A 12,980-nucleotide genomic window follows, 5' to 3' on the forward strand; every position below is an offset into this window, starting at 1 on the left:
GGACCCAGCCATCTTCCTCTCTGAGCTTTGTAACTCTGCTACAGTGTAAGTCCCAGCCTGAATCTTTCTGACAGGTCCGCTTGAGAGGTGTCCATTCTTTCCTGTATGGTCAGCTAATTTTATTAGGCTCTAAAAATCATAGAAGAGGTAAGTAGAATGTCACTAGATAGACCAGAGCAGAACTGTCTAAGTTCAACAATTGTATTTATTGACTTTGATTTAAAAGTCGAGGACAGAAATGAAATGCAGTAAAGTATATGAACAATGCTCCAGAGATTAGAAGGGTGAACGTCTCACCCAAGAGCTATGACAGTTCCACTGAGGGCAAAAGTGAAATTCCTATTGAAATGAGCACAAAGCTTCCCTTTGGGTACAGAATTTTGGGGAGTGATACGCTGAAGTTGTCTTGTTTCCATAGAAGAAGCAAAGGTCTACAACAAGAAAAGAGACGTTATCCTTGTAAGCATCAGGTTTAGCTAACTTTTATTGATTTATAATATAAGCTTTTTTTTTGAAATCAATGTATAGTTGACATTCAATGTCATATTAGTTTCAGGTGTATATTGATTTTGATTTTTAACATTTCGCCTACCACCTTCACAGAGATTAGTCTCAATACTTCTAAGTGTCTGTGTATGAGAGAGATGGTCATATCTTAATTTTATAGATGCAGAAACAAAAAACACAATTGGCTTTTCCTTATGTATAAGTGAAAGAAAATATCCTCTTTGGAGCATTATTATGTAGTGAGTCTGAGAATTTTCTTGCCTAGAAGTAACAGAATGAGTAACAGGACACACAAAAAAATGTGTACATAGGTGAAAAATACAGTATGAATAGCATAAAAATAAAATAGTGTACTGTGGATGTTTCCAGGTGAATTAAAACTTTCCTCCAAGTTCTGCCATTGATTTGCATCTGTTACTTAATTTCCCTGAAGTTTTAGATCCCTTTATTTAAAATAGAAGTACCTGTTCTTAGAATAAATTATTACTGAGAAACTTCTGTGTATATGTTTGAATTCATGGCATTTTGCCGTATAAAACCGTAACATAAAGCTATATGAATCTTGTATTTCTCTAATCCAGTGGCTGTCAAACATGGCTTTTTATTAGAACTATGTGTATGGCTTTAAAAAGGGTTGGGGGGGATGCCTGGACCATGCTCTTAAGAGTTTCTGGAGTAGGGGCGCCTGCGTGGCTCAGTCAGTTGGTGACCGACTCTTGGTTTTGGCTCAGGTCATGATCTCAGAGTCGTGGGATCAGCCCTGCACTGGGCTCCTCGCTCAGTGTGGAGTTTGCCTAAAATTCTCTCTCCCTCTCCCTCTGCCCCTTCCCCCTGCCCTGTGTGCACTCTCTCTCTCTCTCTCTCTCTCTCAAGTAGATAAATCTTAAAAAAAAAAGTTTCTGGAGTAGGTACTGTAATTAGTCCTTTGTAAACATGAAGAAACTGAGGAACAAAATAAATGGGTAATATCCTTAAAGTCCCATACCAACAAATGACCAAGCTAGGATATGAACCTGACAGTCTGGCTTTGGCCTCCATGCTGTATTAGGCAGAAATGCAGGACAGAAACTAAATGGCATGCCTAACATGCATTCTCCATATGATTTTCTTTTCTATCAACTCTCTCCTTTATTAGACAAGCCTTTTTTCTTTTTTTTTTTTTTTTTTTACAAAATGCACTATGCAAGATTTTAATGTTGAGTACAGAATTTCCTGATATCCTTTGGTGAGATTGCATTAATGTACAGATTCTCCTTTTCTCTTTTTCTTTTTATCCCCCCATACTCTCCAGCTCAGCTAATTCAACCTCAGCTAAACTTTGTTGTATATATACGTGTTCTCTATGGTATCTTTTCCCTTTCAATTTTATGGGCTGTTGTTGGAGAGCAGGCTGGGGAGCCCCGCTTTGATTACGCATGGTAACTGTGAGAGAATGCTTGGCGAGATCAAGGAAGCTGTTCAGAGCATCTGAACGCCCTCTCAGAATCTTCACAGATGTCATCTACGACTTTTTAATTTTTCTTCTGGTCAAGAACCAGCATTGGAGGCAAACTTCTTACTCTTCAGTTTTGTTACTTTAGAATCAAACTTACTTTAAATATGGAGACTGCCTCATGTTGATGGTGTTTTGTACTAACACCATTTAAGCAAGGCTTTCATTTGAAAGCATGTATTGAAAATGGACACATTCCTTTTTATAACTCCAGTTTCTAATTTGAGGTCTCACTTTGGGATATCAAAATATACTGAAGGTATTCACATAGTATTTTATTCAATTTCCCCCCAAATTTAAACTTAAAAAGTATTTTTAAAATAAGAGCTAAGCTTTCAGAGATTTGATAAATGTCCGAATTGGATACAACCCATTAGGCAAAAATCCCAACTTGTGAGACAGATGGTAGGAGGAAGTGCTCTGTTTTATATTATAGGCTTCTTTATTATAATAAGGGACATGCTCTTTGACAAACTGTTAGAAAATCACGTGAATTTCTAAAGAAATGACAATTGAGAGACACTTGAAATTAGTCTTTTAAAAATTTCCTGCTAGAAAAATTTAAGCAATTCTTTCACATCAAAATTATATTTAAAACATGGGGGATCAACACAGTATAGCAAAGTAACATTCTGTATCATAATCAAGGAATGCTATTTGGGGGGATTATTATGGAGTATTAATATTCATGTTTAACATGCAATTATAAAGTGAGTTAAAATTCTCTGGATATCTTGATTTCAAGATTTTAAGAGGATTTTCAAATTGCTTTGCTATCACTCTCTTATTACAAGCTGTAGGTTAGTCTGGGTTAACGGTGTTAACAGTAGAGACCATTATGTATCTTAAGGTTTAAACTGAATAATATACACAAGCAACTGACATTTGGTTTGTTCCAGTGATTTCTCTACACATATTTGTTTCATGATTTTGAAAATGTTAGCACAGCAGGGAAGAATTTAGAGGTCATTTAAAACTTAGCTGTATTTAAATTATTTGATAGAATCCTCATCAAATTTGACCCTTGGCACATGGTAAAGTAGGTCATGGTCTAATGTTGATATCATGGATACTTTGAATGACATACTCAGCAATGTGGAAATTTCAGCCTAATTAGCTGCATCTTATTTCGTGATTTGTCTTGGGTACCCTTGCTTACAGGCTGAACTTTTTTTTTTTTAAACTTTCTCATCCTATCACATTTTAAATGTCACCAGACCAGTGTTTATATTGTGGGCTTCTCCTTTCCCTCTCTTTTCCATCCTTTACTGCCTCCCTCCACACAGGAGCACTTCTTTTGGAGCTCTGCTACTTTTTTGCCCTGGAGAGTAAAATAATCTCCCTTCAGGATAATTGACTCCTTGCAGAAATCTCTGTGTGTTCTGTGCAATCTTTTCAACCACGACCGTTTCTCCTCCCAGGTAAGATTTCAGATTATGTTTGATTTCAATTAATTATGTTAAAGGTAAAAGACTTACGCGATCTGAAGAGAAACCAGTTGTACTTGGCACCAAATGCAAGACATTTGGTGATTTTTTTTTCTCATTAAATGAGTGAAGTGAATAATTCTGCTATTTAGAATGAATGTGAGGGAAGTATTACTAGATGTACTGGTCTTAAAATGAGATTTGTATGTTCCAGATATGTTTGAATAATTCAAAACACATGCATTTTGATAACCTCATGTGGGTTGGGAAGTGCTGAAAGCCTCAGAGGTCTGGGCATCCCTGAAACTGTCTGTCTGCCAAAGAACGAGTTGGGAAGTTGAGGCAGGGTCAGGAGACCCTTCGGAGAGATCAGGCCCCTGTATTTAATTAACTTCAAGGATACAACACCAGGAAGGTGAGAGATCCAGAATGTAGGGAGATGCCCAGGAGTCGCCAGCTAGCTCAGTTTCCTTTCTGGTCTTAGAGGTGGAAGAGGTGGTAGAAGGTGATTAAAGCAGAACAGAGCACTCTGTGCTGGAAAGTAAATAGTATTGACCAAGGAAAAGTGAGATCACATTTCCTTTCATAGGTCACAAAGGGTGGTGATGCTGATATACAAGAAAGTTCACTGGGACACAACACTGATGGGAGAAAAACAGCTAAATCTGCTTACGGATGTTTACACTAACATGGCAGTTTCTTGCTAGACAGATTTTCACCATCCACATATCGATCCAGGTCACGGATTTAGGGTGATGTGTGCATATCTGTTTGCAGAATCCTGGGGTTGCAAGGCTCTTACTTTGTGTCCTGAGATTGGGCCACTCTTAGGAGCAGGTGGAGAGATTTGTTCAAACTCTTCAAGGGAGTTAGTGCAAGCAAAGGGTGGTCCAGAACAGAGCAAGGACTCTGAAGAAAGTGCATGTGACAAGACAGGCCTAATCTCCTAATGAACTTGAGGAGACTAAAAAGTTCTGGAAAGCACCAAGTGTTTCAGGAGCTGTGTCACCCTGTCATTGCTACCTGACAACTCAACCTTGGATTGAGTTAAGGGAACAAGGCTGCTTTGCGCAGTCACTGCTGACCCAGGGATGCTTACAGGACCCAGGAGGGCAACCCCACCACCCTTCTCTAACAGTGGCCTTGGAAAGCCTAACCTACAGAGTAGGCCACCCATTGCTGCCTGCACCCCTTTACTGGGGCTGCCACTTGTGACAGGAGCAAGACTCCTGTAAAAGTCAACACATCAAAGGGAACTGAGGAGACTGCAATATTTCGATGTTTTCACCCTTTCCTGCACTCTAACATGAGCCACCAATGAGGGAGAAGGGAGGGTGCCCTTTATCTTACCATAAAAGGAGAGAGTAGAGATAATTAGTTGATATTTTTCATTCAGATAAGAAGAAGCAACCTTCACACCAACTTTGTAGGGATTGGAATTTCAGAATTTTTCTTTTTTTAAAAATATTTTACTTATTTGAGAGAGAGAGTGTGTGTGTGAGAGAGAGGAGAGAGCACGAGAGGGGGAGGGTCAGCAGGAGAAGCAGGCTTCCGGCTGAGCAGGGAGCCCGATGTGGGACTCGATCCCGGGACTCCAGGATCACGACCCAAGCTGAAGGCAGTCGCTTAACCGACTGAACCACCCAGGCACCCCCATGGAATTCCAGAATTTTTCAATGGGGATTTGAGTTAATGAGTCTTCCACTAATAAATAGCAGGAGAATATGACTGGAAAAGAGGTTTACACGCAGAAACTTTGTGGGAAAGAGAAGTTACAACACACAGTTGGATTAAATATTCGGTTAGAAATTTCACATTCATGTTGAGTGCTCTGTTTCTTCAAATATTGCTTCAAATATTCAATGATCACAAATACTGTTTTTTAATAAAGAGAGCTGTTTATGGAGAGAAATGATACAGGCCGGGTTATCATTCTTACCCTCTACCGGAGGACAGAGACGTGCTAACTACTCTGTACATCCCAACTGGCATCTGATGGCAGCAAAGAGAAATTTTTATAGACTTGAGAAAATTAACTGACTTTAAAAATGGAACTTTTTATATCTAACTTGTAGCAGTGATGAAAAATATCACAGCTTCCCCAAAATCTGTTTTTACTTTGTCTGTATAATTGATTAAATAATGTGAGGTTTGTCTAGTCTCTTGTCAGCAATGGCTTTCATGCAAAGTGACTGTTTTTGACCAGATTTATTCCTAAATGCCACTAGGATCTGCCTTGAATTTTGAACTGTGAACTGATCTGCCATCTTGCAATATTTTTCACCTAGATTTATTATCTCTAGTTTTAATTTCTTGATCAAAGAAAACAGAAATATCTTCTGATAAGAGGCCCAGTCACCCCCTTTAAAACAAATATATATTAAACAGGACTTAAGATGAAATATGCTAGGCAACAGGGAGTCTATTTTTATGACACCTCTGAGTCTTTTAACAATTGTCTTATCTCTGGACTAGTAACTCTTGAAGGCCAATATGAGGTCTACTAAAATGCTTTCAATAGATCAAAATAATATTCATGTAAGTTACTGAACTCCATTAAATCTAAATAAATGTGATTTTATCACATGGGTGTGTTTGGCCAGTTTTTTTCATGAGAGAGGTTCTGGACTTAATTTGTATTTCATTTCAAATAATTTAAGCTGGCCTCTATCAATATTGTATTTTACTTTCTAATTATAAACAATGTTTCCTCCATTCTTTTTATCTTTGCCTTTGACAAGGTCTCTCATTCTACCAAAGCAATAGCATTCTACCAAATGCTAAATAAAACAACAAATTGGAATCTCCCCTAATAAGTGATGCTATTAGCTGTTTCACACGGATAGTCCATAACTATTAGATTGTCCTTGCTCTCTTCAGTTTGAGACACTTAAGTACTATTACTACAGATTCCATATTTGAACTAAATTAGTACTTGGCCATGGAGGGATGTTGGATTAAAATCCATGTACTATTCTGATCACCAGTTAAGAGGACCTCCTGGCTTCCCTCTGCCTATCAGAAAATGAAATATCAATGCATTAGGAAAATAACAAAGACTGTTAGGAGATTTGAGCCTGGGTTCCCATGGGGATGTCTATATTCTGGACCTCAGAGACTTAATATTTTAGGATCTCCATAATAGAAACCATTTAAGATTAAGACTTAACTGAATTTTTCAATATGACAATGTTTTCAAATAAACCTACTCTTGGTGGTTAGTGTTTAGTTGTTTATCTTTTTGCAAAATTAAGCGTTTCCAAATTATTCAAATGGAGAGCAATTTCTTTTTTCTTTTCTCTTCCTTTCCTTCCTCCCTTCCTTCCTTCCTTCCTTCCTTCCTTCCTTCCTTCCTTCCTTCCTTCCTTCCTTCCTCTCTTTCTTTCTTTCCTTTTGAGAAAAGCAGGCCTGACCTGGTAAAATAAGTATTCTGAATTATCTCTGTTATGGGGAAGCTGATCTGGATGTTATCTTGTGGCAATAAAAGGTTTTTGGATGGTGAGCATGTTACTGAATGAATTAACGTATGAACTGACATATCCAAACCCATGACAGGAAGGGTTGAGTAGCCACAGGTTTCTGGAGCACCTGTGTGCTTTGGGGACTTTTAACAACACATATACTTGTTTCCACTCAGGATTTGCTTCATTTCAGCCCGGAACGAGCTCTGATTTTAAAGCCTCAAGCTGTAAACCATGAGCATCTCCAAGAGGTCCTCCACTTAGAGCTGGAAGATGTGGATTTGGGAGCGGTTTTCAAGGGGACATTATCACCTCGTCACCCAACATATTAGGAGACTCTGGGACTGGTTCTTAAAGCAGCTGTCCTTAGGCTAGGACTGCCAAATATATTTGATGAATGTTGTTCCCAGGTTTCTGGAACCATGTCAAGCGAAGCCTGGGCACCAATTCACAGAAGAATGGGCTTAAATTGGAAACATGCCCTTTTGTCATCACTATTCAATGCAATGCACAGCAATAAAGTTGCACTTTTGCTGGAAGCAGATTGAAATGTGAAAGGTCATATTCACTCCAGAATTAAGGAAAGTTTCACGGTTTGAATCATACCCAGGTGAAGTTGGGTCGCTAATCATTAAAAGGATGATTTATACCAAAACACATGGGTCAATCTTTCTTGCTCTTGATGATTGTAGATGATTGTGATTCCTTAACAAAAGAGGTATAAGGGGTATTCCCTAAAAGCCTGGGCAAATAAAATAAAAAATTTAAAAAATGTCATCTCCGTAAAGCAAAACTTTAAAAAAAATTACTCTTATCATCAGCTGTTTGGGAGACTGAGAGACCTGAGACCTTTTGATTTATTTTCTGGTATTTTATTGAGAACATACAAGCAGTATGTACAATTCATGTCAGTCTTATAGATGAAGTGATTTCTTCGTTCGGGTGGGAGAGCCATCACAGAGCAATTCTGAGGTAGGAGAATGACGTGGAGAAGTAATCTTTCTCTGCACAAAGCCTGCTAATTTTACAAATACATCAGAGGATGGGTGTTAGGGAGGGGAAGAAGATGGTTACCCACATGGTTTGTTTAGCAGAATAGAAGGTGGGAGAAACTGAGCTTGCCACTTGTCCTGCTGACATCCCACCTTATCTGAATAATAATCATGAACGCTAGACATTGTGTGCCTACTCAGAGCTAAGCGTTTGACACTAATAAGTATAATATGCCCATGAGACAGAAGTAGGATTCCCATTTTTCAGGCGAAGTTCATGTCACCTGGATGGGGCAGATCAGAAATTTAAAACTGTGTGTTTCTTTGTCTCCAGAGGCTCTTAAAATGAGGATAAAAGTTCCTCTTTCAAAGAGCTGTTCTAAGGTTTTAAATGAAACATAATGCATGTCGCGTAGCAAGGTAAATACAGCCCTGGCCCTTAGCTGAGCTCCCTATAGGATCCCTCATTATCATTACAATAATCAAAATTATCATTAGAATGGTGCCTTCTAGTTCTACCTCTACAATTACTCTGCAGTTACTGGCGCTAATACGAATTGGTAATCATCATAATCACGGCTACCCGGCTACCCGGGGCCAGAGAGGACCTGGTAAGCAGTGGTAACTTAAGGAAGTAGAATAGGGGCAGATTCGACAGCTGATTTAAGTTACAGTCATTTGTCATTTCCTGCTTCTCTCTGCACTCACTGTGGCTACAGGAGCCACGTGAGGGGCCATTTGAAGGCGCCTTCCTGTCACTCCTTGTAAACACACACCAGATGTGCTTTTTCCATTGGCTGCCCTCAGCCGGGTTCCACCCAGGGCAGGAAGGAGGACGGCTGTGTCCACTTTGCACCCCTGCCCCAAAGCCTGCCAACAGCTGCCCTGGAAGGACCGTGACCCTCAGCGCCACCCAGAGCTGTGTTTGGATTTAATGGATCCTCACCTTATTTTCCACTCGGAGAGAAATCAGGCATCCATTGGTCATCTTTTATTAATAGTTTACTAATCATTATTATTATTATGCAGATGAATCCTGCATAGTCCAGTCTTTCCCAGGGCAACAGTTTCGGAAACAAAGGAATCAGAGTCAGAGAAGTATTGTGTGTCGCCATATTCCTATGTTTGCCTCCTCGGTGTGAATAATTGTGTCTCTGGAATTGATTGCCGTATAACACGCCGCCCGACACCTTGGTGGCGGCATGGTGGCTGGAAGTGGGCTCAGCCGGGATGGTTGGCACAGCTGGGCCTCTCCCTCCACGTGGTATTTTCAGTCCATCCAAGAGAGGAGGAAAAAACCTGCATCCAGCATCATTTCTGTGACATTCTCTCGGTCAAACAGATCACAGGCCAGCCGTGAGTCAAGGGGCAGGCAAACTGACTCCACCTCTTGACGGATGGGCTGGTAATGTCACGATGCAAAGGAGCACTAGAGAAATGGCTGCTGCCATCTTTGAAACCAAGCGATATTAGAAGCGCAGGGCACACGGGAGATGAGGACGTTAGGCTATAAAGCTACGAGAGTTTAGCTGCCACAGGAGCATCCAGTGACAGCCCACACAAACCTTGTGCACTCTGGGATTTGCAGGTGGCAGGTACAAATTCGCACACCATTCATTCATTATTTGTTCATTTATGCAGAAAATTTTATTCTGTTTTGGGCCTGTTCTAGGTGGGGTCTATTGCAGTGAAAGAAAAGAAGTTTTTGTCTTCATGTAACTTAAATTCTAGTCAGGGGAAATAGCAAAAATGTATAGGATTTGACAAGTTGTGATAATCAGTATGGAAAAAAATAGAGCAGAGGTCAGGGAGATGAGGGGGGACGATGGAGAGACGGAGAGAAACCAGACAGGTAAGTATGGGGAAAATCAAGACGAAATGGTGTCTCATTGGGTGGAAAGTATTTGAAGACAGGAGTGACAATTGTTTCAAAGGCTGCTGAGAGGTTAGCTGAGGACTGAGGACTGACCACTGTGTTTGGCAACATGGAGGTCATCAGCAGCCCTGACAGGAGCTATTTCATGGAGGGGGTGCAGAGAAAAGTCAGATTCGTTTGAGTTCAAGAGAGAAGGAGGGAAAAGGAGGGAGAGGCAGAGAATACAAAAAAAAACTCTTTGGGGGATGTTTTGCTGAAAGGGCTGGGGAGGAAACGGATGGTAACTGAAGTGGGCCACAGGAGAGAATTTTACATCATAGGAACTATGACAGCATGTTTGGTGCTATCGGGATGATCCAGACCAGAGCGAAAACTGATGACGTGGAAGAGACAGGGACAATTTCTGCAATGATGTCCTTCAGTAGTTGAGGAAGATGGATTGCTCTACAGCAGATTTTAAAATTCATGTCATTAAATTTTAAAGCATATATCCCAAATATATATAAACACATATATACATATATATATTTTAAACTTTTATTTATATACTATTTTGCTACATATATCTTAAACTTTTATTTAGGGGCACCTGAGTGGCCCAGTCGCTCAAACGTCTGCCTTTGGCTCAGGTCATGGTCCCAGGGTCCTGGGATCCAGCCCCACATCGGGCTCCCTGCTCAGTGGGGAGCCTGCTTCTCCCTCTCCCTCTGCTCCCCTGCTCCTGCTCTCTCACTCACTCGTGCTCGCTCGCTCTCTCTCTCAAATAAATAAAATCTTAAAAAAAAAGAAAGCAATGACTTTAAACGTAATGTTTGACATGATGTAGTTAAAAGATCTAATTCAGGGGCGCCTGGGTGGCTCAGGTCATGATCTCAGGGTCCTGGGATCGAGCCCCGTATCGGGCTCCCTGCTCCGCGGGAAGCCTGCTTCTCCCTCTCCCACTCCCCCTGCTTGTGTTCGCTCTCTCGCTGTGTCTCTCTCTGTCAAATAAATAAAATCTTTAATAAATAAATAAATAAATAAATAAGTAAAAGATCTAATTCATAAGAAGGTTCTTCAAATGTAACTAGAGGCTACTTTTGTCACATGTAATATCACAAAATACAAAAAATACTCAGGAGAATAACCACATTTCCATTTTTATTAGTTGACGTTGGGTCACTTTTTAAACATAGATCATCCCCATGGCTTTCTTGAGTCCATGATTAAAGGGCAAAAGTGTGCATCTCATCATAGCTATACAACTAAAACCTTTCACCACATGATAAAAAGAGTGAGAAATGCATTTTGTAGTTTTTGTGTAAAAAAAAAATGCAGTTGCCAGCTAATGGGCAAACTAAGAAAGGTGTCCCCAAGTTGCCAGGGGTAAAAAGGCTAAGTGATAGGCACTGGAGGCTTTCCCAGAAGACACTGTCCTCTGGGAGATATTTTTGCTAATTATGAGGCTGAAATTACCAGCACAAAAACATTATTCTGTGATTGAATGGCTAATATAGTAAAACGATGATGTCAGGTTGAACCATGAAAGTCTTTAAGGTGGCCAAAGGAATCCTTCCCACGGTTTCAGTGAAACCCCAGTTGTAAATTGGTAAGTCCAGGTAGGTCAGAAAGACGCTCAGTTGTGGTCATCACATTCACAGTGTGCGGATCTCTTTCTCAGGGAGACAGAATGCTCCTAAATCAGCCTCTCCACAGCAGGGGGTGACATCATGCTCCACATTTCCACTCGAGAGCCTTCCTTTTCCTGACGGCTGGGGCTGTAGGTTCCCTGAGTTGCCCTTTTGTGGGTGGCAACCACAGAAGCGACCACCACCAGAAAAAGGATCAACAGCAAGGCGGACGTCACTGAGCCAATGGCGGCGAAAATGTCCGAGATCAAATCGTCTGCCAACTGGAAGGAGTGAAATAATGGGGAGGTGAGTTATAGAGAAAAGGTAAATGTTTAGGACATGGGAACTACCCTGGAATGAAAACCAACCAGAATGCCGATGCCGCTCAGTACTGTAAAAAGACCAAGGTATGAAAGGGAAGCTTTTTTCTTATTCCCAGGTCATGTGAAAATGACTATAGATGTAACAGCCAAGGTCAAGGGGCAGAAAGTGTGACGTGAAATATCTGCTTGATTTACTCTGCGTCTTCATCTCTGTGACTGGGATCGTTCCTATGACATCAAGGGCAAAAGATATCCCCGCACGTATATTTGTAAAATAGTTCTCCATCTGTACAAACACATTATTTACAGTATCTTCCCTCCCTTGCCAGAAGCTCTGGTTTTGGATTGAAGGAATAGTTGTTTTACAGCCTTTTTTGGTGGGAGGTGGTGGGGGAGAAGAAGCAAATTAAATTAGCTGGGAAAGATCCCAAGACAGAGCAGGGACGGCAACGTGCTGGTCCTGCAGGCCATTTCCATAGTCATTGCTTTGATTTGGATTCCATGTGACAATTGAATTGTTGTAAAAACATAGGAGCTCAATGTCGCACCAAACATCTAGAAACAGAAAACTGCACGTAGAGCCCTGTCAGGAGGAGTCGGATCCTGCGATCTCAGGGGCATTGCTCCTACACAATGGTTTCTTTAATATTCCTTCCGCTGGGTTTGCCGAGCACTTTCGAGCATTGGGTAACATGCGTCTGTGATTTAGTTGCAGAGCAATATGAAAGGTAGGAAGCAGTCACTATGTGAATTTTTTAACTGCTTTTCAAAGAAATAGTTCTATCACAGTAAAAGTGGGATTAAACCATTTAGCTTTCTCTGTGACCTAACCCCGCATTACCAAGCCAAGCTACTGATATCTATGGAATTTTATTTGAACATCCTAGGGAATTTTAAATATCTTTACTTTCCTTAGTCTTTGTTGTTGTTGTTGTTGTTCAATGTGCCTTGGTTTAAAGAATCACGCAACTAATATAATATTGTATCTCTTCATAGTGTTGTCTTGGGTGTCCTCACTACCACTCAAATGTGCTTCATTGGTTTATTCATTCATTCAACAATATTTATTGAGCTTCATTGAGCTGGGAAATAAACACACAAAGATAAATCAAAGTTGTTGTATGTAAGTGATGAGCCATTGAATTCTACTCCTGAAACCAATATTGCATTGTATGTTAACTAACTAGACTTTAAATAAAATCTGAGAAAAAGAAAAGAAAGAAAAAGGCAAAAAAAACCAAACCAAAACAAAAAACAACCTAAGAAACAAACCTACACAAAGTTTGGAATCT

At 40.3% G+C, this 12,980-nt stretch overlaps 1 protein-coding gene across 3 annotated transcripts in view; it reads right to left on the bottom strand.

Moving 5' to 3' along the window:
• Positions 1-11,181: 11,181 nt before the first annotated feature.
• Positions 11,182-12,980, bottom strand: part of CRB1 (crumbs cell polarity complex component 1) — a 152,581-nt gene continuing 150,782 nt past the window's right edge. For all 3 annotated transcript variants that reach the window (XM_045876129.3, XM_045876130.3, XM_045876128.3), the window contains one exon: positions 11,182-11,646. In XM_045876129.3, coding sequence (XP_045732085.1) covers positions 11,431-11,646 — 216 coding nt within the window. In that variant the 3' untranslated portion in view covers positions 11,182-11,430. The remainder of the gene's footprint in view (positions 11,647-12,980) is intronic.

This window comes from Mirounga angustirostris, unplaced genomic scaffold (assembly GCF_029215605.1).
Source record: "Mirounga angustirostris isolate CCGP_5_RB_7025 unplaced genomic scaffold, mMirAng1.0.hap1 SCAF_6, whole genome shotgun sequence".
Lineage (NCBI taxonomy): Eukaryota > Metazoa > Chordata > Mammalia > Carnivora > Phocidae > Mirounga > Mirounga angustirostris.